Source organism: Paramormyrops kingsleyae, chromosome 1, assembly GCF_048594095.1.
Source record: "Paramormyrops kingsleyae isolate MSU_618 chromosome 1, PKINGS_0.4, whole genome shotgun sequence".
NCBI classification, from domain to species: Eukaryota; Metazoa; Chordata; class Actinopteri; order Osteoglossiformes; family Mormyridae; genus Paramormyrops; species Paramormyrops kingsleyae.
This window is the reverse complement of record NC_132797.1, coordinates 15,351,219-15,375,274: the sequence shown is the minus strand read 5'-3', so window position 1 is coordinate 15,375,274 and position 24,056 is coordinate 15,351,219. Positions and strand designations below refer to the sequence as shown.

The window sequence follows — 24,056 nt, the reverse complement described above, 5'->3', positions numbered from 1 at the left end:
GAAACATGTGCTAAAAACAGAAGCTTCATCACTTCCCGAAAGCAGCAGCCTAACTGGGGACGGGTCACTATGCCACAGCTGATCAGCATGTACGAATCTGTCAAGGAATAAAGGGCCCTTGGAAATGCCTAGACGTACCATGACCACAAGCCCCTTATAATCTCAAGAATTACTCCTGGGTAGAGGTCTATGCTGTTATCTAGCTTTTGCATTCACTCTCCATATTAGCCAGTTCAGCACTGGAAACCAGTTGTCCTTGCACTTGGTAAACTGGTTCATCTTTGGTTATTTTGTTGCGCAAAACTTTGCTTCAGTCTAGATGAGGACTGGCTTCACACTTATTATCCAAAATAAGAATCAACTCTGCTGAGTTCACGTTCTGTTCTTTTGAACCAGTATGTAGAAGATGACCAGCTATGTGTCGCAGGAGGAGCAGTGGGCTGGTAGTAAGTGCCTGGAACCGGACACACCTCAGACAGTCTGTCAGAGTGTTCATGCACATGCTGCACTTTGCGAAAGTCTCAGGCAGTCAAAGGAAAAGCTTAAATGAACTTATCAGGGTAGTTAGTGTGTATTTGCTCAGAGAGGAAAAAAACACAATTTAACATCAGAACATGGGCAAAATAAGAGTAACACAATAAAAAGTAATAAGAATTTCTGCTGTTCTCCAAAAAGTTACTGATACAGTGTAGCCAAAAAATGATTTGCACACTGTGGAAAAAATGGAAATTGAGGATATCAATTGTGAAGTTTTATGACTTTTTTCCTCAATGCATTGGGTATTTCAGCAGTTTTAGCCATGCTGGGAAATTCAACTAACCATACAAGTGGACTCTATGAATGGCCATGTGTACAAATAATTGTTTGAAGGTAATAAATTACACCATTTCAAAACAATTCCAGAATGTTTTGAATAAAAGTTATTCTTGTGTTTTTTTTTTTACATAACACATAATTGAAACATAGACAGTTTTTAAAGTTTGTTCTTCAATATCCTGAATTTTTTACTATTTTTTTCAGCGTACAAATACTTTTTGGCAACACTGTATCTTGCTTGATGGCTAGATCAACACCGCTTCAGTTCCCAAACCTCTCCTCAGGGGTACTCCAGCCATTCCATGGATTTGTTACATTTCACCATCCGCTCACTTAATTAATTAACTTAATTAGTTAAATAAATCGATGAGTTATTGACTGGCCAAATAAGGTCTGTTCAAACACGTTGAGTCAAAAAAATACATGGGTATATTGCACAGTTACTGCAAATACTGCGGTTAATTTATGAGAGGGTTTGAATTGGCTGACACACCAACAGACATAATATCACAGTTACACCAACATGAAGATCATTGTCATTGACTGCCCAAGACTTTTGCACAGTAATGTATATATCAGTCTGTAAATCAGTACATGGCTTTGGATTGAGGGAGGAAACCTGAATACAGGGAGGAAATGCACACGGACATACATACATACAGCGCACTGACATACATACATACAGCGCACTGACATACATCCATACAGCGCACTGACATACATACATACAGCGCACTGACATACATACATACAGCGCACTGACATACATACATACAGCGCACTGACATACATACATACATACAGCGCACTGACATACATACATACAGCACACTGACATACATACATACAGCGCACTGACATACAGCGCATTGACATACAGCGCATTGACATACAGCGCACTGACATACATACATACAGCGCACTGACATACATACATACAGCGCACTGACATACAGCGCACTGACATACAGCGCACTGACATACATACATACAGCGCACTGACATACATACATACAGCGCACTGACATACAGCGCACTGACATACATACATACAGCGCACTGACATACATACATACAGCGCACTGACATACATACAGCGCACTGACATACATACAGCGCACTGACATACATACAGCGCACTGACATACATACATACAGCGCACTGACATACATACATACAGCGCACTGACATACATACATACAGCGCACTGACATACATACATACAGCGCACTGACATACATACATACAGCGCACTGACATACATACATACAGCGCACTGACATACATACAGCGCACTGACATACATACAGCGCACTGACATACATACAGCGCACTGACATACATACAGCGCACTGACATACATACATACAGCGCACTGACATACAGCGCACTGACATACATACATACAGCGCACTGACATACAGCGCACTGACATACATACATACAGCGCACTGACATACATACATACAGCGCACTGACATACAGCGCACTGACATACATACATACAGCGCACTGGCATACATACAGCGCACTGACATACATACAGCGCACTGACATACATACAGCGCACGGACATACATACATACAGCGCACTGACATACATACATACAGCGCACTGACATACATACATACAGCGCACTGACATACATACATACAGCGCACTGACATACATACATACAGCGCACTGACATACATACAGCGCACGGACATACATACATACAGCGCACTGACATACATACAGCGCACTGACATACATACAGCACACTGACATACATACAGCGCACTGACATACATACATACATACAGCGCACTGACATACATACATACAGCGCACTGACATACATACATACAGCGCACTGACATACATACATACATACAGCGCACTGACATACATACATACAGCGCACTGACATACATACATACAGCGCACTGACATACATACAGCGCACGGACATACAACAACAACAAATTTATTTTTGTATAGCGCATTATCACAACATTACGTCGTCCCAAAGCGCTTTACAGCATCCCCACCCAAAGCCCCCAGTGAGTAAGCCATAGGCGACAGTGGCAAGGAAAAACTCCCAAGAAGGAAGAAACCTTGGGAGGGACCAGACTCAAAGGGGGAGCCCATCCTCCAGGGGCCGGCAGGGAGAGCCCAGGTCCATCCGACGACACGTAGAGCTCGATACCGTTCTTTCATACAGCACACGGACATACAGCTGTTACATGCTGCTCTGGTGCCAGTCACAGAGCATCTATAACACATCACCATGAAATAAAGAGATCAGGCCCGACAGCATGCAGAACAGACACTGAAGCGGAACCTAAGGGATGACTGCAAGTCAGCTCTGGAGAAGGGGTGATGGTCTTGGGGACACTGACGAGGACAAACCTCGGAGGTGACCCCTGTGACCCCGAATGGGCCCAGGCTCCGATGGAGGACGTTGATGTTGAGAGAGCGGATGACCTCTCTGGAGGGGAGGGGCTCCCCCAGCCCAGGTCCATCCGACGACACGTAGAGCTCGATACCGTTCTTTCTCTCCTGGGAAAGAGAGCAGACTCCATCAGTACCCTGCTGTCACCCCAAAATGACTTACTGTGAAAAACATGATTTGTCTATATTCAGTCAATGATTTTGTGAGTCAATCCATTTTAGGTGCACCTAGAATCATCTGTCAATGTACAACACCATACGGATTTTAGAATCACATATGAGAATGACAATCTCAAGGTTAAAATATAATTAACCAGTATATAAAAGGTAAAAATCCATAAATAGTGAATTTGTTAACAGCAGCATATGCTCAGGATTAGCATAGGGTAAGTCCTATAGAGAATGGCCAGCAAGGTCCAGCTAAATAGCAGCTCCTGCCGGCTCTGAGCTCTTCAATCGAATACAAAACTATAGAGACAGGCAAAGCACAGCACTATTAGCAAGCTATCGGATGTCACCAAAAGACGCTGCTATTTGGCAAAAAACTATAATGCTTGGAAAAGTTAATGTTAAAACAAGATGGAAGGACTGAACATTCGCGATGAACGTGCTTTTCGGAAGGCTGAAGATTCAGACGGAAGACGCTAAGCGTGTTCCGTTAGCGTTAGCAGAGACCTGCTATCACCCGAACTGCCTGAAGTCCTTGTCAATGAATTCTGCGTGGCCGTTATGTCTTCCTATTCGTTAGGATCGAAGTTACAGGTGATGGAAGGGTTTCCCTCGATTGATCTTACATCCAGGCCGTTGATGTGCACTCTCTGGGGGAGCACGTCCAGGGCAGCGGCCATGCCCTCCCGGAAGGAGCGCAACAAGGACATGTTCAGCTTGCGGACGTCCATCTGCAGGGCCTGGGTGGGAGGGAGGCAGGGGCAAGTTGTCATAGAAACACCAACAAAAGCACATTCATTTTTAATTTTAGTGCATTTGGTCATGGCCACTGGATGCATGTCTGAAGTCTGAGGATCAGCTTAGAATTGCTGGAGTACATGAAAGGTCACAGGGTAAAGGGGTGGGGGGGGGGGGGCGGTTCTGATGCAGTCAGGGTGACCCCCATGTCACCAGCCCCACCATCCCCCTAAGGGGCAAGTTTGGCTCCTGTGAAACGTAGCCGTTAGATCCGCCTGTGGGTGGCGTCGGTGTTGAGGGCAATCCCTCAGAAGATCAAAGCCTGCATGTGCGTTCCAACGGCAGCCGTGCGCTCACCTCACAGGAGGGGGGGGGATTACAGAACCCCCACCCCCCGGCCCAGCTGTGGCCGCTTTACATTTTGGGCTGGCTGGTGCCGTATCCAAGTAACCAGACCATGCAAACGAGGCTGGCGCTCTGCAAATGGCCGTCCCGGCAACTAAACCATCACATAAACAAACATCTAACGCCCCCCTGCCACCGTATCGCGGCCACTGGAGGGCAAGGCAGGCAGGCAGCGTGACTGGCGGTAACGGGGAGGGAGAACTGACCCTCAGCAACAGGAGAAAAGCTACCAGTGGAACAGCATGGACTGTGTACATCAGGAAAGCAGTACGTATCACGGGGGGTTCCGGTGAGGAACACCACCCCCCCCCACACACACACACACACACACACACACACACACACACACACACACACACACACACACCACACACAGCCTGGAGGGCCACGTGACCTTTTCCGAGTGGATTCTCAGAAAGGACACCCATAACCAGGGACACGACTCAGAAGAGGTTCACCCCTGCCACAAATCTCTATTTTGGAAGGGGGCGGGCAGTGGAGGGGGGGGGGGGTGTCACAGGAGGAGCAGTGGGTTGGTAGTAAAGTCAGCACCACCCCCCCAGCTTCTAACCCTTGAGCTGCTCTGTGTGTCTGAGAGGTGTCTCTGGCTTTGCCTTTTAAAGGCGAAAGTCATGGATTTGAACCTCTGGCCAGCAGGGATGTGCGCGCCAAGCTGCCGGCAAACCAGCCACGCAGACCACATCAGAGGTTCCGAACTTGGAAAAGAAAAGTTCCTGTCAGACGGTGGCTTTCCCAGGGCCAGTCGGCCTCAGTCAGCAGGGGGCGCCAGCTTAGGGACGAGGATCAACTCTGATGCTAAATTACAAACAAGAAACTAATGCAGACTCAAACACAGTGAGCCAGGTACTAAAATCAGGCGGCCATGCTGCGTGCAGATGGCTGGGCCCTTGAGATGAGCTCTGCCAAGCCGGGAGCTGCTAGACACGTGACCTGAGGACGCTGGTCACATGACGTCGTTTTCCTGCTCTGGTGGTCACCCGTGGCTCACTGCCAGAGCTCACCTGCTGAGTGATGCACACACTGGCCATGCCCCTTCTGCTGCACATACTGGCCACGCCCCTTCTGCTGCACACACTGGCCACGCCCCTCCTGCTGCACACACTGGCCACGCCCCTCCTGCTGCACACACTGGCCACGCCCCTCCTGCTGCACACACTGGCCACACCCCTCCTGCTGCACACACTGGCCACGCCCCTCCCGCAGCTCAACCCCCTCCAGTTCCATCCACTCGATCTGTCATTACTGCCACTCAGTTCCTGCTGCCCCACAATAATATTCTGGATCTCTCCTTTTTGGGGAGCGGAGGGGGAGGACACAACGGCCGGACCTTGAGCAACACGTGACAAGAGGCTCCCGGGACCCGAATCCAAGTGCCACTGACATCCGATCAGCTGCATTACACAGATTGTCAGGAGGGAGGGGCAAGGGGTTACAGCATAGAGTACAGATGACTTATGATAATCACATGGCTGAGCCTGTGCTGACATGAGATCAGAAACACCATGAAAGAGAGAGAGAGGCAGAGGGAGAAAAAGAGAGAGGGAGATTTTGACAGAAAGAGAGGGAGAGAAACAGCTCACAGATGAGATATTAAGGGACGTATTAGAAAGCAGGATAAGGTCCTGTTTCCTTTCACTACACTCCCCCCCCCCCCATATCACAATATCACATGAAGCTGCTTTCACTTGCTTGTCGCTAATTGGTCTTTGGTTTCAGAGTTTTCCCCACACTTAAAATCGGGAGTGACGTCCCACTGCAAATTGCACAGCACGGAAACATGGGAGCTGCAGAAGAGTACGCTGGCATGTCACCACGGCAACATCGCGCCCATGCGTGGTTTACAGCCCCCGGGCGGCACACAGCCGCATCGCCCCTTTGTCTGACTGGTTTGCACTGGTCAGGACGTTTAGAGTCTGTCCTCTCTGATGTTCAACATAGTTCATCTGGCTTGCAGAGAACTGCCCCCACCCCCCCACCACAAGTGGCTTCTGAGACAAAAACAAGGCAAAGCATTATCATGGTCGACATCCTGGGGGAAAATACACCCCCCCCACCCCCAACATTCTGTTTCACATCATTCAACCTGACTGAGACCGGCACAAAATTATCCACCATTTTCATTTTTATGTGTCTGTAATCAGCAATATTCACTATTAAAATCTGTATTATGCGTTACTAAAAACAAACTCAATTCTAGCTAAAACTACTACTGAACTAAGGCTGGTTTCAACAGCTTGCCTCAGCATCGATTTAGCAATAAAAAACAGCCAAGGGGTCGGTTTAAAGGGCTAAAAATACCGTTATTTATGACGAGGAGCCATAATGACCTTCACTGGCTGCCCTCTGTGATTCCCCGACAGCCTGCCTCGTTAGCCGCTTGCGTTTTCACCCAGCGACCCTGTACCATATCGGTGCCACCTTGGCGGAATGTTACCCTGGCGTAACTCGATCGGCGGATTGCGATCGCATCTTCAGCTTGGCATCGATCTTGCTGGCAGGATGATACAGGAGGAGGCCTGGCGTCTAAAGGAAAGGCGACCTTCAGGGTCCTCTAATACGGGCCCCTGAGGGGTTCCAGATGTGCAGGGGCTACATCTGGAACCCCTGAGAAAAGGGAGGGTGAACGCAAGCTGTCGCCTAGCAACCGCCACCTGCTGGGCTTCCGGGGGATAACGGGGGGTTTGATTTTCATCACAGCCAGGTAAGCATACGTTCGTAATAAAGGGCAACTAGGAAAAGCTAGTGACCTGGTTCTCCTGATATTGGATTCCGTTTCTGTGTACATCGACCAATCAATGGGGGGCAGTGGATGGGGCCTATCCCAGGCATTGCAGGGCACAAGGCTGGGCCACAATCTCAATGGGATGCTAGTCCACCAAGGGGTACACCGTGGGCAATTTAGATGGATGGATCTCGAACCTGCAACCCTGGAGGTTTGTGGCCATTGTGCTACCACTTCCTCTATATATAATTTGAAGACCCACAAGGAGGAAAAAAAACACAAGAATGTAAATGATTAAATATGAATAAATAAACATATTGCTGCTCTCCATGTGATTTAACCAGCCAGACAGCTTCCAACTGGCTTAGCATACCACTCTCAAACTATCACATTACTCTATCGATTATTACTAACTGAGGACAGACACAAACCTGCCTCCTTATACCTCCCCCCACCAGAGCAAAAACAAAGGGCCCAATGTTAAAGCAGCACTGCAACAACAATTAGCAGAGCGAAAAATGGATGGGACCTCTATCAGCTGTATGTTGTGGCTCAAGTTTAACCCAATCAGGCCTCACACGACCGATACTGGGCCATCTGTGTTCCCAAGAAACGGGGTTTATTTTAAGACCTGGGTAAAGAATCTGACCACACATATAATGATTGTAATGCAGGGAATGGCATTAATCATATATTTAAAAGATCCATAACGCCATCGCTCATCGATTACTCATGCCTGCATGTTGAGCAGGTCATCGCTGGGATGTGTGTCGCGGGCCCCCCCACTGTGTCCTACCATCCTACGCTGTCTGACATGCTGTATGTTATGGCACTGTTACGTTTTTCCTTCCCACGTTGTAGGAAAGCAGATCTTTCAGTGTCACGCCTCCAGGTCCGCTGGTTCGATTGCCAGCTATGTGTGTCTGCATTCTGCATTTCCTCCCACAGTCCTAAGACGCGCGCTTAGGTGAATTGCCATTTCTGAATTGCACTGGGAGTAGCTGTGCACCAACATGAACTACCTCGTGCCCTGTACATCTTGGGAATAGGCTTTATGGTCCCGGTGACCTTGTCCTGAATATTGGAGATGGATGTATGGATGTATTGATGGATGGGAGACTTCTCATGGTCCTCGGCGGTCACAACACCCTTCTGAGTGAATTAATATGCTAACATGGCCAAAGTAAAAGCACAGAGTGCCGGAGGACACTGATGAGCCGCTTGCTTGTTACGCTGCCAAATGCTTGAATAATATAATAAAGTATTATTAGTTTTCATTTTGTTATCTCACTCAAAGCCAAGATCACTTAAATCTGCTGGCACAAGAACAGAGGATAATCTAATCAGGCTCGCTGGGAGCTGGAGAAGATGGACTGAGAGAAGTTGTATTGTTTTCTTAAGCTGTCAGCCAATCAAAATGTCCCCAGGCCTTGGTCGTAACCCCGCCCCTTTTTTGTGAGTGGAGGCTGGCCTTGATATAGATAGCTGAGGAACACCATGCCACATTGACTTTTAGGATGGGAAATCAAACTTAATTGGATGACAGCAGGACGGCTGTGTTGTAACCTACAGAAAAATTAGAGCGAATCCAATTTGGTTTGTTCAGTTAGGTCTCCCAGACTTTGGACGGCATAGGAAGGGCCAAAGATAGAGGCTTTTTAGGCAATTAGGGTGGAAGCACATGGGGCCCTAATCTGGAAAATGTCAGTCAAGGGTCACAGGCACCAGGAAAACAGCAGGACCTGAAGGGCAAAAATGACAACGACACCATGTCTATGATGATCCTGACTGGCCTGTAGCACTAACAGTGAATCTGAACAATATCAGCGCATGACTCTCCATGACATAACCAACCCTGACCCCGCAAACTTTATTAAAATACCAATGACAAAAAAAAAAACATGCGTGAAATTTTCACCCTCTGAGGTTCACTCCTCCAGAGCTGCGATATACAATAACGGTCTAGCCCACTGATCCGAGGTGAACATCTCATGGCCCCAGGACCAGGCTGCAGGCTAAGGTTTCTCCATCCAGCCTAGGAGCAGTTCTGCAGTGACCCCCTGCAATGTCACCAGGGGGCAGAGTCGCTGCTTTCTCACAAAACGGCAACGATGACCTGCGTCCGAGTACAGCGGTGAGATCGGGGAGAGAGAAGCCCTGGTTCAATTGGACAGGATCCTGGAGGCTGCGTGGGTGGCCGTGTTGGGCAGCAGACACGCACACAAACATGAATATTATAGGCTGTAAATCCCAGAGAGCTTAGGCGCCTGGCCTTTTAACTTTGTGCATGACGTAGTCACACTGATAAAGCAGACAGATGATGCAGCTAGGACAGCTGACAATGAAACAGCTGCCTGATTTGTATATGTCACATAATCCATCCATAGATTATACAAATAAAGATGTTTATTTGCTCACAGCACACTGATTTTCCGCCAAGAACATAATTGGGCTAAACGATATATAACAAGGGTAACAGTTTGATGTGTTGACGGGTCTAGGCTCGGGTTCGAGGAAGAGAGGAGACCCCGCCGCAACATTTCTGTCATGTATAATGGATGGGACCTAAAAATACAAGGTGCTCGAGGTAGAGAGGTGGGGGGCGGGGGGAGGTCCTCTTTGAACAACTGGGTCGTCGCACACAGCCTTTGAAGATCGGGACACAGCCCGCCACGCCCCGGGAAATTCCAACCAGCGATTAGCCAGAGCGGAAGACAGACGCGAAAATGATGGCTGCAATGAGACTGGTGTAGGGAGGGAGAGGTCAGTGTTCCCACAGAGGAGCCCAGGATCTCGAACCAGGGCTCAAGATATGTTGCTTGATCAGATACTGACAAGCTGAACATCAGCACTCCTTCTCTCACTAAACTCCGCCCAGCGGTTTGCCTTGCGATAAATAGCGCCTGGATACACCTCTGCAGAATCATCCCATTTAAACAAGTAGATATTCTACCTTGAAGATACCAGAAAAAATAGCCATACTGGGGGTTGTGTGTAGCTCAGCGTGTTAGGTCACCATGCCCGTGACTGTAAGGTTGCTGGTTCAAATCACAGGGTTGGAAAGGCTCTAAATCCCAGTTGCTCCAGTGTGTCTCTAACCCAGCATTACCAATTGCATGTCATTTTCAATAAGAGCATAAATAAAATGTACGGTAAATACTATAATCTAAAACTCCAATCTGCCCATCCAGATTATTGACTCCTAGGGGTCAGTCTTCATAAGAACACTAGAGACGTTCATGATGAAACTGAAGGTTGGTTTTGTGGATCCTCCCAGAAAAGTATTTCTGACCATGTTTGCAAACCATTATATTAAACAAACACACTCTACTGATCAACATCCAGTCTTCTAAACAGTTTCCATAACAACATGTATCATGCTTGAAAGATTAAGTGTGAATCCTGTCAAAACAGGACAGTCACAAATATTTACAGGACTGCAATCATGGAGATAATTGCCGTTTACTGCTCTGACACAGGCCCTTTATGTCAGCATCGCTTCCTAACAGGATTTATACGTGAGCTGCCCTTCCTGAGATAACCCACAGCAGCAAGGGGAAGTCAGAGACGGAGACACAGGAAGGACAGAGGGACCTGACATATGCAAGCAGACGACGTTTATCTCTCCTAAATACTGCAGTCTATCTGTGGGAATCAAATACCAATACACTAAGCGGCAGATCAACATATGGCTAAAGACAGCACTGCAACAGTATCGACCAGCTTGTTCTTTGATAGGAACCTTAGAGCCTTCCTGTAATGATGAACACAAATTAAATTCTAGGCATGTTCTGACTGTAAACAGGACTAATAGCGACATTTATTTGCCACGAAATACAATTTAAGAAAAATCAGATTAAAGGGAGACTTTAAAAGCACTATAAGAATTAAAAAGATAAATGTAGTTGTCCTGTAGAGCTAGAATGTGCTTTTGAGATGCAGGGATAGTATTACCCTTAAGCTATGTGTTAAACAGGTCATGGTGAAGCGTGAATCAGAAGCCGATGTAAACAAACATTTAGCAGTTAAACATGCTTATAGTCTGGAATAGGAGTGAATATTCTTAAGTATTTTTAGCTGCTGTATTCTGTGCATGTTATGTGAAAACTCACTGCATTGGGGAGGATGAGAGAGCTAGGAACTCGAAGGTAAGCGAGGAAGAGGGTGACCAGCAAAAAGGAGGTTCGACCATCACCAACATGCCACGGGGAAGCCTAAAGTCCTAGACTTCCAGCCTCGCTCAGGGCGACATCACTCTGTGGGGGTTAGGGGCCTCGTTCAGGGGCCCAACAGTGACATCACTCTGTGGGGGTTAAGGGCCTCGTTCAGGGGCCCAACAGTGACATCACTCTGTGGGGGTTAGGGGCCTCGCTCAGGGGCCCAACAGTGACATCACTCTGTGGGGCTTAAGGGTCTCGTTCAGGGGCCCAACAGTGACATCACTCTGTGGAAGTTAAGGGCCTCGTTCAGGGGCCCAACAGCGACATCACTCTGTGGGGGTTAAGGGCCTCGCTCAGGGGCCCAACAATGACATCACTCTGTGGGGGTTAAGGGCCTCGCTCAGGGGCCCAACAGTGACATCACTCTGTGGGGGTTAAGGGCCTCGCTCAGGGGCCCAACAGCGACATCACTCTGCCAACCTTGGGATTTGAACCGACGACCTTTTGATCATGAGCACAGCATCCTAACCCACTTAGCCACATTCCACAGTATAAGAGATTGTTCTGTTACTGCTGGGACTTAACAGCACCTAATCATAGAGCTAAAAAATAAAACATTTTGCTGGACATCCCAAGCATGTGACACATGATTGGTCTCCATGATGCATAACGACAGACCGCTCAGCCTGGTCTAACAGGAACACACCGCAGATGACCACCGGCTGACTTCCAGGGTCATGCAGCCCACAGTGGATCGCAGTTTGCCTTGCGTCACTCTCTCTGAATCACCAGACAGGCATCCTGCACCCTGGTGCAGTGGATAGTGGCTGCCCAAGGCCTTTACAGATTCAAAGTGTTTTATCGATCGCGTCCATTGGAATACTCACTCATCCAGCCACACGCGGTACAGGAAAATAACGGCACAGAAATAAACAATGGCTTGGTGCCGTTATGACTTATGCACCTGTATATGGTTACTGCCATCTAGTGGCCATCTGCCATAATACACAATATGGCTGGCCATGCAGACTTATTATTACCCTTGGAGGTTCTTACACGATCTGTATTGATTTAAAATTAAAAAAAAAGAAAGAAAGAAAAAAAAAACTTCCAAAAGAGTGAGCTTCACACGTCAGTGATTAAAGACCTGTGAAACACGCCGTCTTAATGGAATTAAGACTCCACTAAAAAATCAAAGGAAATACACAAGCTGAACTGCAAAATTAAAGAAATGAGGCCACAGAGAAACTGAGATTAATATCATTTTGGAGAAAAGCAATGGCATAAAGGAACTGTGAAATACAGGCTTCCAATATCGCACTAAAAAGATGACATTGAAGCTTTCAGAGCCGGACCAATCATTGTAACGGAGAACTTTATGATACATGCTTTTAAATCTCCCTTGGCGGACTGAGATCGCTCCGCTCTAAAAGGTGCTGCTCGATAACATCGATTCGCTGCTGGAAGCCGCACAGGAGCCATTCATTATTAATGACACACAACAGGTCGCCGGGGACGACGTGGAAGGCCTTTCCCGGCAGAGAGAGAGCTCCGCCCCTCAGGACACGCCGGCCTGAGGCCCATAGGGTCCCGGGTGGAGACAGCAAAGGCTTCCCTGCTCCTCCAGCACACCCCCCCCCCCCCACCTCTGCTCCATGCGCAGAACTCTCATGTTGCATTACCTGCATTACTGTGGCGACGGACTGCCCATGGCGGGGGGTGGGGGAAGGGGGGGAATCTGGTCCCCATGCAGGAGTAATGTAACAGTTGGCATTTAACAGCTAGGGATGAGCACTGTTTTAAGAACAATGAAAAAAAAACTGGAGAATATTACTGTTCATAATATAAGAAATACAGATCAGCATAACATACCAGAGTACGCCAGTGTAATGATTCTGATGGGGCATTACATTTCAATTCAGTTCAATTTCAATTCAATTTTATTTATATAGCGTTTTTAACAGCCATTGTCACAAAGCACTTTACATTTTACCGCCCCACATTACATACAGTGCTAAAATACAGGTAGCTCTCAACTGATGCAAGTCATCTGTCCCACAAACCCTTAAGTAATTCAGATTTAATGCAAGTCCTATTTATACCCCTTACTAGAACATAAGAACTATACAAACGAGAGGAGGCCATTCGGCCCATCGGGCTCGCTTGGGGAGAACTTAACTAATAGCTCAGAGTTGTTAAAATCTTATCTAGCTCTGATGTAAAGGAACCCAAGGATTCAGCTTGCACTACGTTATCAGGAAGACTATTCCATACTCTGACTACACGCTGTGTAAAGATGTGCTTCCTTAAATCCAGTTTGAAATGTTCTCCCGCTAATTTCCACCTATGGCCACGAGTTCTTGTATTTGAACTAATGCTGAAGTAACTATTCAGTTGAACAGCATCCAAACCTGTTAGAATCTTATAGACCTGGATCATGTCCCCCCTCAGTCTCCTTTGCTTGAGGCTGAACAGATTTAGACTATTCAAGACACCTTATAGCAAAAAACACACAAACATACAATAACAGTACATGTTTTACTAAAGTGTAAAATTACTTAGAAGTATACCTCACAATCAGTCTGGATTAATTTTATGCAAGTTGAGAGTTGCCTGTGCATTAAAAGATGTTACCTTGCCAAAATAAACAAGGCTGATTTGTCGGCATAAACACTGCGATTAAGTGCTATTACACGACTAGCACGTCACTCTGCGGCGTGAGCCTGCAGCCGACGCTCAACATCCGCGCTGGGGGGCAGCTTCAGACACACAGGATCGCTCTCACGCCGGTGACATTCGGTGCGATATCACACACGGACACATGTCACTCAGGCTCCAAATGTACCAAGGCGAACGGACGAGAACAAAAGCAAATCCCCCAAGGAGACGGTTGCTGCAACGACCCGCTGGAAAATAGCACCGGCCCCTTGGGACCGGGGGGGGTGACGTGGGGGTAGCGTATGTGGATGACACCTCCACTCAGGTATCCTCATCACAAAAAAAAAAAAAACAAAATAGGTCACCGGTGCCACACAGAGGGAAACAGAGAGGGTGCGAGTGGGGGGTACGCATTGCCTGACAGCAGGGGCTGTATTTACAAGACGGTACCGGATCTGGAGGTTCTGAACTCCGCTGCACTGATACAGGGGTCTGGGATTGGATTGGGAGCTCTCCAGGGTTCTGAAAGCCGCTCTCAGGCACCTCAGTTCCCCTGGCCAGGAGCTGGCCTGCCCTGGAGCTGGCCTGCCCTGGAGCTGGCCTTGGTGCTGAACGCCAGGATGCTAACACGCTAGCACCCTTACCGTGCAGCTACATCCAGCTTTCAGCCCCAAATCCCGTGTATATGCCTTGTAACTTAAAATAGTCCCCAGTTATTATAGGGAATGACCTTCTGGCGGCTCTGTGGCAAATCTTCTCCCTCCCTACAAGCTCTCTCAGTAACCTGGACCACTGGGGAGAGCCCTCAGTATGAGGCCAGGGGTAAATCAGGAGTGTTTGCATTACCTGTTAGCTTGAGGTCCCGTCTGACCCCCAGTGACACCTGTGCTTAAACAGGACAGGTAGCATTTGGTGGCCACTCTGCTTTCTTCTCTTCTATTCAGGAAGCTCTGATCTAACACCAGCACCCGGAATACTCCGAGATGACAGGGCACAATGAGAACAGTGTCCAACCTTAGTCGGGAAATGGGGACCAGGCCGGAACAAACCCAGTACACCAGCCCCCCCCCCCCCCCCATTATAAACCACTGGGTCACAGGAATGAATGCACCTTCACGGAGAAGCTGGGCTGAAGCCCATTTGGGCCGACTGTTGTACCAGAACCCAGAATGCTTTGCATTCGGACAGGGCCGCCCACTCATGCCCGGTGGGGGGCTCCAAACAGCCCGCCTGCCTCGCAGGGGAAAGCAGAGACATGAGGACCGGCAAGCTGGCCGCCGATTAAAACGGAAATGAGCTCGGCACCCCGCCGGACAAAGGGCAGAGATGAGGGATCCCTGATAATCCCTGTTCATTTCCTGCCTCAGTAATGAAGGCACCTTTGATGTCAGCCGGAGAGTGTGACCTGAAGCCGGCATCAAAAGGTGGCCAGGAAGAACAATGTGCCACTGCAAGACGCGATCGGTACACACACACACACACACACACACACGCACGCACGCACGCACGCACAGGGACAGAGACAGATGGATAGAAAAAGACAGATAGAAACAGAAAGAAAGCATTATGGCCAATTTCACTGGCACCACCAAAGATACTAAAACCATCAAAACTTTGTTTATCACTTTTCATCATTTTGTTTGCGTATTATGGACTGTTAATCACACCAAAATCCTTTCATACACCCTCACACACTGCGAAACTAACCTGCTTGTGTGTTTATCGCAGCGGGGGGGATGAAGCTACAATAAAGCGGTCTGACAGCTTTTTCTTGTTCCCTCTCATGCCAGGTCTAAATCCACCAGGTTTAAATCCCTCAGGCTGGAAATCAAAGACCCATAAATTATGTTTTCTTTCAATTAGCAATTAATTTGCACCTGACACTGGCTAATTCCCCATCCAGATGATGAATTCGATAAACCAGAGGAGAAATGAGTGGCACTGAGAATCAGCATGAGGAGAGACAGCTAAACCTACTACACCCCTATGTTTGGACCCCTGACCATACAAAAGGGGCACAGGAGCATGTGACTTGGCCTAACGGGCCTTGGCTCTGATCGCAGCCAATCAGAGCGAAGCCACACCCAGGTCCAGACAAACTCCACGGATACAGGGTCGTTAGCCCTTAATTCTCTCCCAGTAGACATTTTGTCGATAGGAGTCGTCAGGGTAATTTGTGAAGTGTCATGCTATAATGATTCTGGCGCTTTCCTCATCTCCGCACAGCCGCTGCTGTAAGTGGGGCAAAACAACACAGAACATCATTTCCTGGATACCACTTCCTATTAACTTCCCTTCACAGAACATCATTTCCTGGATACCACTTCCTATTAACTTCCCTTCACAGAACATCATTTCCTGGATACCACTTCCTATTAACTTCCCTTCACAGAACATCATTTCCTGGATACCACTTCCTATTAACGTCCCTTCACAGAACATCATTTCCTGGATACCACTTCCTATTAACGTCCCTTCACAGAACACAATTTCCTGTATACCACTTCCTATGAACTTCCCTTCACAGAACATCATTTCCTGGATACCACCTCCTATTAACTTCCCTTCAGAGAACATCATTTCCTGGATACCACTTCCTATTAACTTCCCATCACAGAACATCATTTCCTGGATACCACTTCCTATTAACTTCCCTTCACAGAACATCATTTCCTGGATACCACTTCCTATTAACTTCCCTTCACAGAACATCATTTCCTGGATACCACCTCCTATTAACTTCCCTTCAGAGAACATCATTTCCTGGATACCACTTCCTATTAACTTCCCATCACAGAACATCATTTCCTGGATACCACTTCCTATTAACTTCCCTTCACAGAACATCATTTCCTGGATACCACTTCCTATTAACTTCCCTTCACAGAACATCATTTCCTGGATACCACTTCCTATGAACTTCCCTTCACAGAACGAGGTCACAGCTCTTGCTCAAAAAGGTGCGTGTCTTTAAACACATGTAAAAAAATAAATAAAAATACACATAATACATATTTTTTATTTATTTATTTATTTTAAATCACAACTTTCATCAGGGTGACAGGCAGCAGTTAACTGGCATGTCGGTGAGGGTCGTAAATATTTAAATGTGTTGGATCTTGGCAGGAGCAACATCATTATATGATCAACTCATTTAGCCTGAGTACATTATGTCTGTACTGATCCTGTCCATCGGGGGTGGGGTGTGAACAGAAAGCAGCGATTTTTAGCGCATCCTCCCAAATACAACACCATTCCCTATGATGAACACATCCCCCTACATTTGGCTATTTGATAAACGAATACACACACAGAGGTGAAGCCAGGCACCATCGAACAGGAGGCAGGTCTATGAAGAGGTGACGGAGAGTGGTTCCAGAACCTTCTCCCTAGTTACATTAGCTTCATCGGCCTGCCATACCGCTGAGTTTAAGCTCCGCCGCTGTTTATCCACGACACCTAGTGGCCCAATCAAATGTTGACCCAGAAGCCCCACCCTGTCAAAGCTCCGCCCCCAGAACAGATACCACTTATAAAAATAGCATTGTTACCTGTTCTTAACTGGCCATAACATGAGCTAATGGACACCGTACCAATATGGCTGTTTTGCACAACGACGGCAATGCCTGGCCTCTGCTTACCTCAAGGGTACAGCATCTCAGAGTCATTCCTGTTCCTTCCAGGCCTCCCTTCCTCCATCCCCAAAAATGAATGATGACTGAAGTATCTTTGTGCACTGACAGGCTCCAAAGACACTATAAATCTGAGCCATGATAAAAATCACAAAACCCTCCCTGCTGATTTATAGACCCTGACGGTACTCGTCAATATCCAAGCCCAGTCCCTCATCACTGGGGGACCCTGCCCGCAGCATAGAGCGGGAGGAGGGGGAGGGATCTGTCACACACCTCTGAGAGAGTCATAAGGGCATCAGACCCACCAGGGTGTAGCAGAGTGGAGGTCCACAGGTCAATCCAATTTAGCCCGATTAAAGACAATTCTCGCGTCAGTCGATAAACTTTAGCTCTTTCGCATTTTGAACGTCGAAAAGGTCGTGATGTCTAAGCATTATAAATTTTAGAAACAAAATAGTATTAGGAGGACTTATTTCACAGTGATCACTTTTCCTTATTGTCCTTTAATGACAATAAGCTTTAGAAAGAAGCATGGAATCTAGTTTTAGACTAGAGCGGTGTTTCCCCAATCCAATCCTCGGGGACCCGCAGACAGACCACATTTTTGGAAGGAGCAAAAACACGGATTGGACCGGATTAGGAAACACTGGACTAAAGCTCTGAGCATCAGCTTTTCTGGAGAGAAACACTGCGCACCGAGAGAGAGGGAGGTGCCTACCACAGTGACGAGGTGTCTGACGGAGATGGGGGCGTTCTCCACCCTCACGTCGTCCTCGGTGCGAGCCAGAAAGCCAGCTGCCTGCTCGGGGGGTGCCTGCCGGAAATGGGGGGGTGTGATTAAGGCGGGCCGAAGCTTGCCGATCCTGGCCCGCGACTGGCCGTGTGGCAGATTGCTGGGGAGATCGCTGAGGTGGTTGGCTGGTGGGTGCCGGTGCAGCTCATCCAGCTGGTGATGGTGTGGGTGACGGACCACCTTCATGCTACTACCCATGACCCCCAGGTCCACGGTCTTCCCAAGCTTCTCGGCACGCCGGGTGACCAGGACTGGCCACTTCACACGGTGAGCAGTCATAAGAGGGCCGTGGTCTCCAGACAAACATCCTGGTTAACGAAAACAAAGAGAACGGTTGTTAAACCAGATACCCTCCCCATATCCATAACCAGTACAGGGCTGTGATGAGTCTGGAACCTATCCCAGGAATGGCAGGGTCCAAGGTCACATTGGACAAGATGGCTGCACATCACTGGGGACAAGGACAAGGTGGCTGCACATCACTGGGGACAAGGACAAGGTGGCTGCACATCACTGGGGACAAGGACAAGGTGGCTGCACATCACTGGGGACAAGGACAAGGTGGCTGCACATCACTGGGGACAAGGACATGGTGGCTGCACATCACTGGGGACAAGGACAAGATGGCAATCCATCACAAAACATATTATGACCAAATTAGTGATACCAGCTCCTCAACATGCAAGTTTTTGGACTGTGCAAAGAAACCAGAATAAATTAGGAAGTCCCTCAACTGTGTCACCATGGCACCTAAATGAGATGCTCAACAAAACCCATCTTCACCACTACAAAACACTTAAGAAGGCTAAACTGCTAGGGTCTGGACCCCATGAGCTAAATTTTACTTGGAAAAGCAAAGCACTTGTACCTGAGATTTCAAATATCTTAGTGGTGAATGTGAGGGAAAAAACTGCAAAGCAGGCTGATGACTATTCTGAGGCTGAACCAGGGCAGCAGCAGAAAACGGCAGTCCTCTCTCCTCCCGTTTGAGGATTTCACAGGAATTCCGGAATTTTCCGGGCTTCCCAGGGAGCCAGAACGCTGGCATAAGCATCGAGTCAGCAAAGACACACAAACACCTCAAATATTTACCTATACGGCATACAGCACACATCAAGGGCCTGATTAATTAGCCTTTCATGGCTGCTTTTCTGCTTCAGAATTCACTCTGAAGTTTTATTTTGCTCTGAATACACATCAAAAAATATATTAACCAAAGGAGAAAAACTACATTAGCAAAAAAGCTTGAGAGTACCCTAACCCTCAGCATTATTTACTTTTAAAGGACTGCCAAAGGCAATTAGTTCCTTACCAGAAAATAATCTTTACATTTATTCAGCAGACGCTGTTATCCAAAGTGCCATACAGTTGAGTAATCAGAGTCAGCCAGTCCCTGCAGCGATTGAGGTTAAGGGTCCCGCTCAGGGCCACTTCAGTGACATCGCTTTGCTGACCCTGGCATTGAGCCGACGACCCTGCTGCTCACAGATACCCTAAACCACTCAGCCACAAACAAACGTCAGTGGAAGTTCGCTTATGAGATGGGGGCAATTTCCCAATTTTCTGCATGTGAGAGACTAATTAAATTTGATCGTTTTTTTGCCAATGTCGAAAGCCACAAAAAATGTCAAAAATAAACACTGAGACACACGCAGCTCCAACTAGTTGGTTCCAGACCCTAAACTTGGCGTCCATCTGTTACAGCCTTGACGAGATGGAACCAGGGCCCGCAGAAGAGTGGGCTTTCCTTTTAGGCACCAAATGGTGGAAGAAAATCAATTTATTTCATCCATCCATCTTCCATAACCACTTATCCGGGAAAGGGTCACGATGAGCTTGGACCCTATGGCAAGAAGTACAGGCACATGGCAGAGGAAAGCCTGGATAGGATTCGCTTCAAATATTAGAAAAGGAAATTAAATTTCTGCAATCTGTTGGCAGCAAACACATTCCGTCTCCCATCCAATCCGATCCTTGGGGACCCACAGACAGTCCGCATTTTTGCAAAAACATGGACTGTCTGGCAGGGAGTTTAGATGGAGCAAAAACATGGACCAGCTGTGGGTCTCGGAGGACCGGATTGCCCTGTATAGTTTGACTATAAATGATTAGAAGTAAGACTTCCCAAAGACCTCGGATAGCTTCATACGTGCATCAAAGCCCACCTTCACCAAAACATGACATACATGCTTCGTATATAGGTCACAGATTATGCATCTGCCCTGAACCAAAAATCTGTAAAAATCAGTCCCTATGAATCAGATGCTGATGATGTCATGACTGAAGGACCTCTACAGCCAGCATGACATTAATGCACATTAACTGACATTATACCACAGCACTGTTAAATTCTTGAATCTGATTAATCTGCTTGTCTGGCATTAACACTATTTCATGCACCCCCCCCCCCTCACCAGATTGCTATGGAACACAAGTTTGCATTAGTTTACTCATATCAGGGCCTACTTGTTTATCTCATCCACCAACACTTGTCTATAGTAACAGCTAAACCCAAGGCTGATTACCAAGAGTTGTACTTCACCTTCCTTATATTCAGACTCATTCTAATGCTGAATGGATCACAGATATACAGACACAAACAAATACATAGGGGGCGGAGAAAATAACAGGAACACGACATGAAAAAGGATGAACTTTGACACAACTAAATTCCAATTACAAATGGAGCTACAGAAATGACTCATTTTAAGTGCAAAGCCAATTAGCAGGACTTGTCAACTACAAAAGAGATTTGACAATCGGCAGTTTGGTATGCAAGCTTTCAAAGCAACACGAGGCAGATCCCGGCATTCCAAAGGGAATAGACTGCGAGTCAATCGGTCACAAAAATGGCCAGATTACTTAATGTGTGAATGGGGGACTGCTTAGATCCAAACCCAATGCGAAGGTGCATAACCTACTGTAAAAAGTGCTAAACCTGAACCCCTAAGCGACAGGCAAAGGCACTATGCTCCGACGAGTCACCTTTCACACTTTTTACTGCATCCAGATGGCTTTACGTTTGGAGGAAGCTGAAAGATGCTTTCACACAGTCCATCTTAGTCTGGCCAGCCATATCACAGAAATCATCAGATCAGATACAAGGATAGCTCTGCATAATCATACAAAGACCAAGGAATACACAACCATTTGAGGAGTCCAGGTACACCTTATGACGAAAGCACGGTTCCCTCATCCTAGATAATTCCCCTCAAAACAACACTAAATTAATTAAAAATGGTTTCACACCAAGATCACATGCAAACACCTTCCATGCTAACCGCAATCACTGACCCTCTATGTTAAGTTCAGGAACCCAGAGTACAGACATTTCCACTTGCTCCATACCTCAAAGAGAATGGTCCAATTTCCTACTAACCACAGCTGAGCAATTGTTTGACAGCATTCGAGGAAGAACTGAAGCTGCTGTGAACAAGGGCATTACTTTGGGTTGAGGTCTCCACCATTTAGGGGGTCCAGGGAATTGTATTGACTGGTTTAGACTATATCCCCTCCATAATTTACACCCGTGGTTATGAAGACAAAGGGTGGCCCTATTCCTTATCAGGTACATAATTAGCTTCATGGCTTCCTTTATTTTGTCAACATATACACTCACCTAAAGGATTATTAGGAACACCATACTAATATGGTGTTTGACCCCCTTTCGCCTTCAGAACTGCCTTAATTCTACGTGGCATTGATTCAACAAGGTGCTGAAAGCATTCTTTAGAAATGTTGGCCCATATTGATAGGATAGCATCTTGCAGTTGATGGAGATTTGTGGGATGCACATCCAGGGCACGAAGCTCCCGTTCCACCACATCCCGAAGATGCTCTATTGGGTTGAGATCTGGTGACTGTTGGGGCCATTGTAGTACAGTGAACTCATTGTCATGTTCAAGAAACCAATTTGAAATGATTCGAGCTTTGTGACATGGTGCATTATCCTGCTGGAAGTAGCCATCAGAGGATGGGTACATGGTGGTCATAAAGGAATGGACATGGTCAGAAACAATGCTCAGGTAGGCCGTGGCATTTAAATGATGCCCAATTGGCACTAAGGGGCCTAAAGTGTGCCAAGAAAACATCCCCCACACCATTACACCACCAGCAGCAGCCTGCACAGTGGTAACAAGGCATGATGGATCCATGTTCTCATTCTGTTTACGCCAAATTCTGACTCTACCATTTGAATGTCTCAACAGAAATCGAGACTCATCAGACCAGGCAACATTTTTCCAGTCTTCAACTGTCCAATTTTGGTGAGCTCGTGCAAATTGTAGCCTCTTTTTCCTATTTGTAGTGGAGATGAGTGGTACCCGGTAGGGTCTTCTGCTGTTGTAGCCCATCCGCCTCAAGGTTGTGCGTGTTGTGGCTTCACAAATGCTTTGCTGCATACCTCGGTTGTAACGAGTGGTTATTTCAGCCAAAGTTGCTCTTCTATCAGCTTGAATCAGTCGGTCAGTTCTCCTCTGACCTCTAGCATCAACAAGGCATTTTCGCCCACAGGACTGCCGCATACTGCATGTTTTTCCCTTTGCACTCCATTCTTTGTAAACCCTAGAAATGGTTGTGCGTGAAAATCCCAGTAACTGAGCAGATTGTGAAATACTCAGACCAGCCCGTCTGGCACCAACAACCATGCCACGCTCAAAATTGCTTAAATCACCTTTCTTTCCCATTCTGACATTCAGTTTGGAGTTCAGGAGATTGTCTTGACCAGGACCACACCCCTAAATGCATTGAAGCAACTGCCATGTGATTGGTTGATTAGATAATTGCATTAATGAGAAATTGAACAGGTGTTCCTAATAATCCTTTAGGTGAGTGTACACACACTATATAGTATATGTACACATACATACGCAACACAAGAACTGGCGGCTGTACAGTATAGCGTAAAGCTTGGAATAGTGTTCTGCTCCTGTCCCTGTAGATGAACTACACACCCTGCTCATACCTCTTATTGAGCAGCCCTTCCCCTGGCCGCTGTCAGCAGAGGCTTTGGAGTAGCAGACATGTTCCCACAGGTTCCACTTAAACGCCGAGCTTGTCGGAAAAACACTACGGCACCCGAACATAGAGCAGTGTCCGCAACACGTTCGCCTAGGGGCTGGCGAACGGTTGATCGCAACCATGAGAAATGTAACCATGTTATAAGCAAGTATTTATTTTTATGGTTGACTCCATTCTCCATCCAAGTGACACGCAGAATGCCTTCTCCTGTGCTTAAGACACCGGCGGTGGTGGTGGAGATTGCGGTTTATTCACCTGGCAAGCAGTTTTAATTTCGCATCTACACAGCCATGATTCTCACTTGATTTGATTAAATGGGAGAAATCTGTACAAGTCTTCCATAGGTTAACAGAAACCAGGTAGCAGAAGCGGAGCGGGATATTAAAAAACGCTTAAACTACAGCATGTCTCTATCCTGCAGCCTACCTCCAGGGGATCAGTGCAGAAAACCAACTAAACACATGACAGTGGTAATACTCCATT

General features: G+C 47.1%; 1 protein-coding gene across 3 annotated transcripts in view; it reads right to left on the bottom strand.

The window, feature by feature from the left end:
* The window catches only part of ptprr (protein tyrosine phosphatase receptor type R), a 55,927-nt gene that overhangs the window by 30,435 nt on the left and 1,436 nt on the right, over positions 1 to 24,056 (bottom strand). For all 3 annotated transcript variants that reach the window (XM_023826565.2, XM_023826573.2, XM_023826555.2), the window contains 3 exons: positions 18,480 to 18,862; positions 4,049 to 4,162; positions 3,213 to 3,362 (listed from right to left, as the gene is read on the bottom strand). In XM_023826565.2, coding sequence (XP_023682333.1) covers positions 3,213 to 3,362; positions 4,049 to 4,162; positions 18,480 to 18,862 — 647 coding nt within the window. The remainder of the gene's footprint in view (positions 1 to 3,212; positions 3,363 to 4,048; positions 4,163 to 18,479; positions 18,863 to 24,056) is intronic.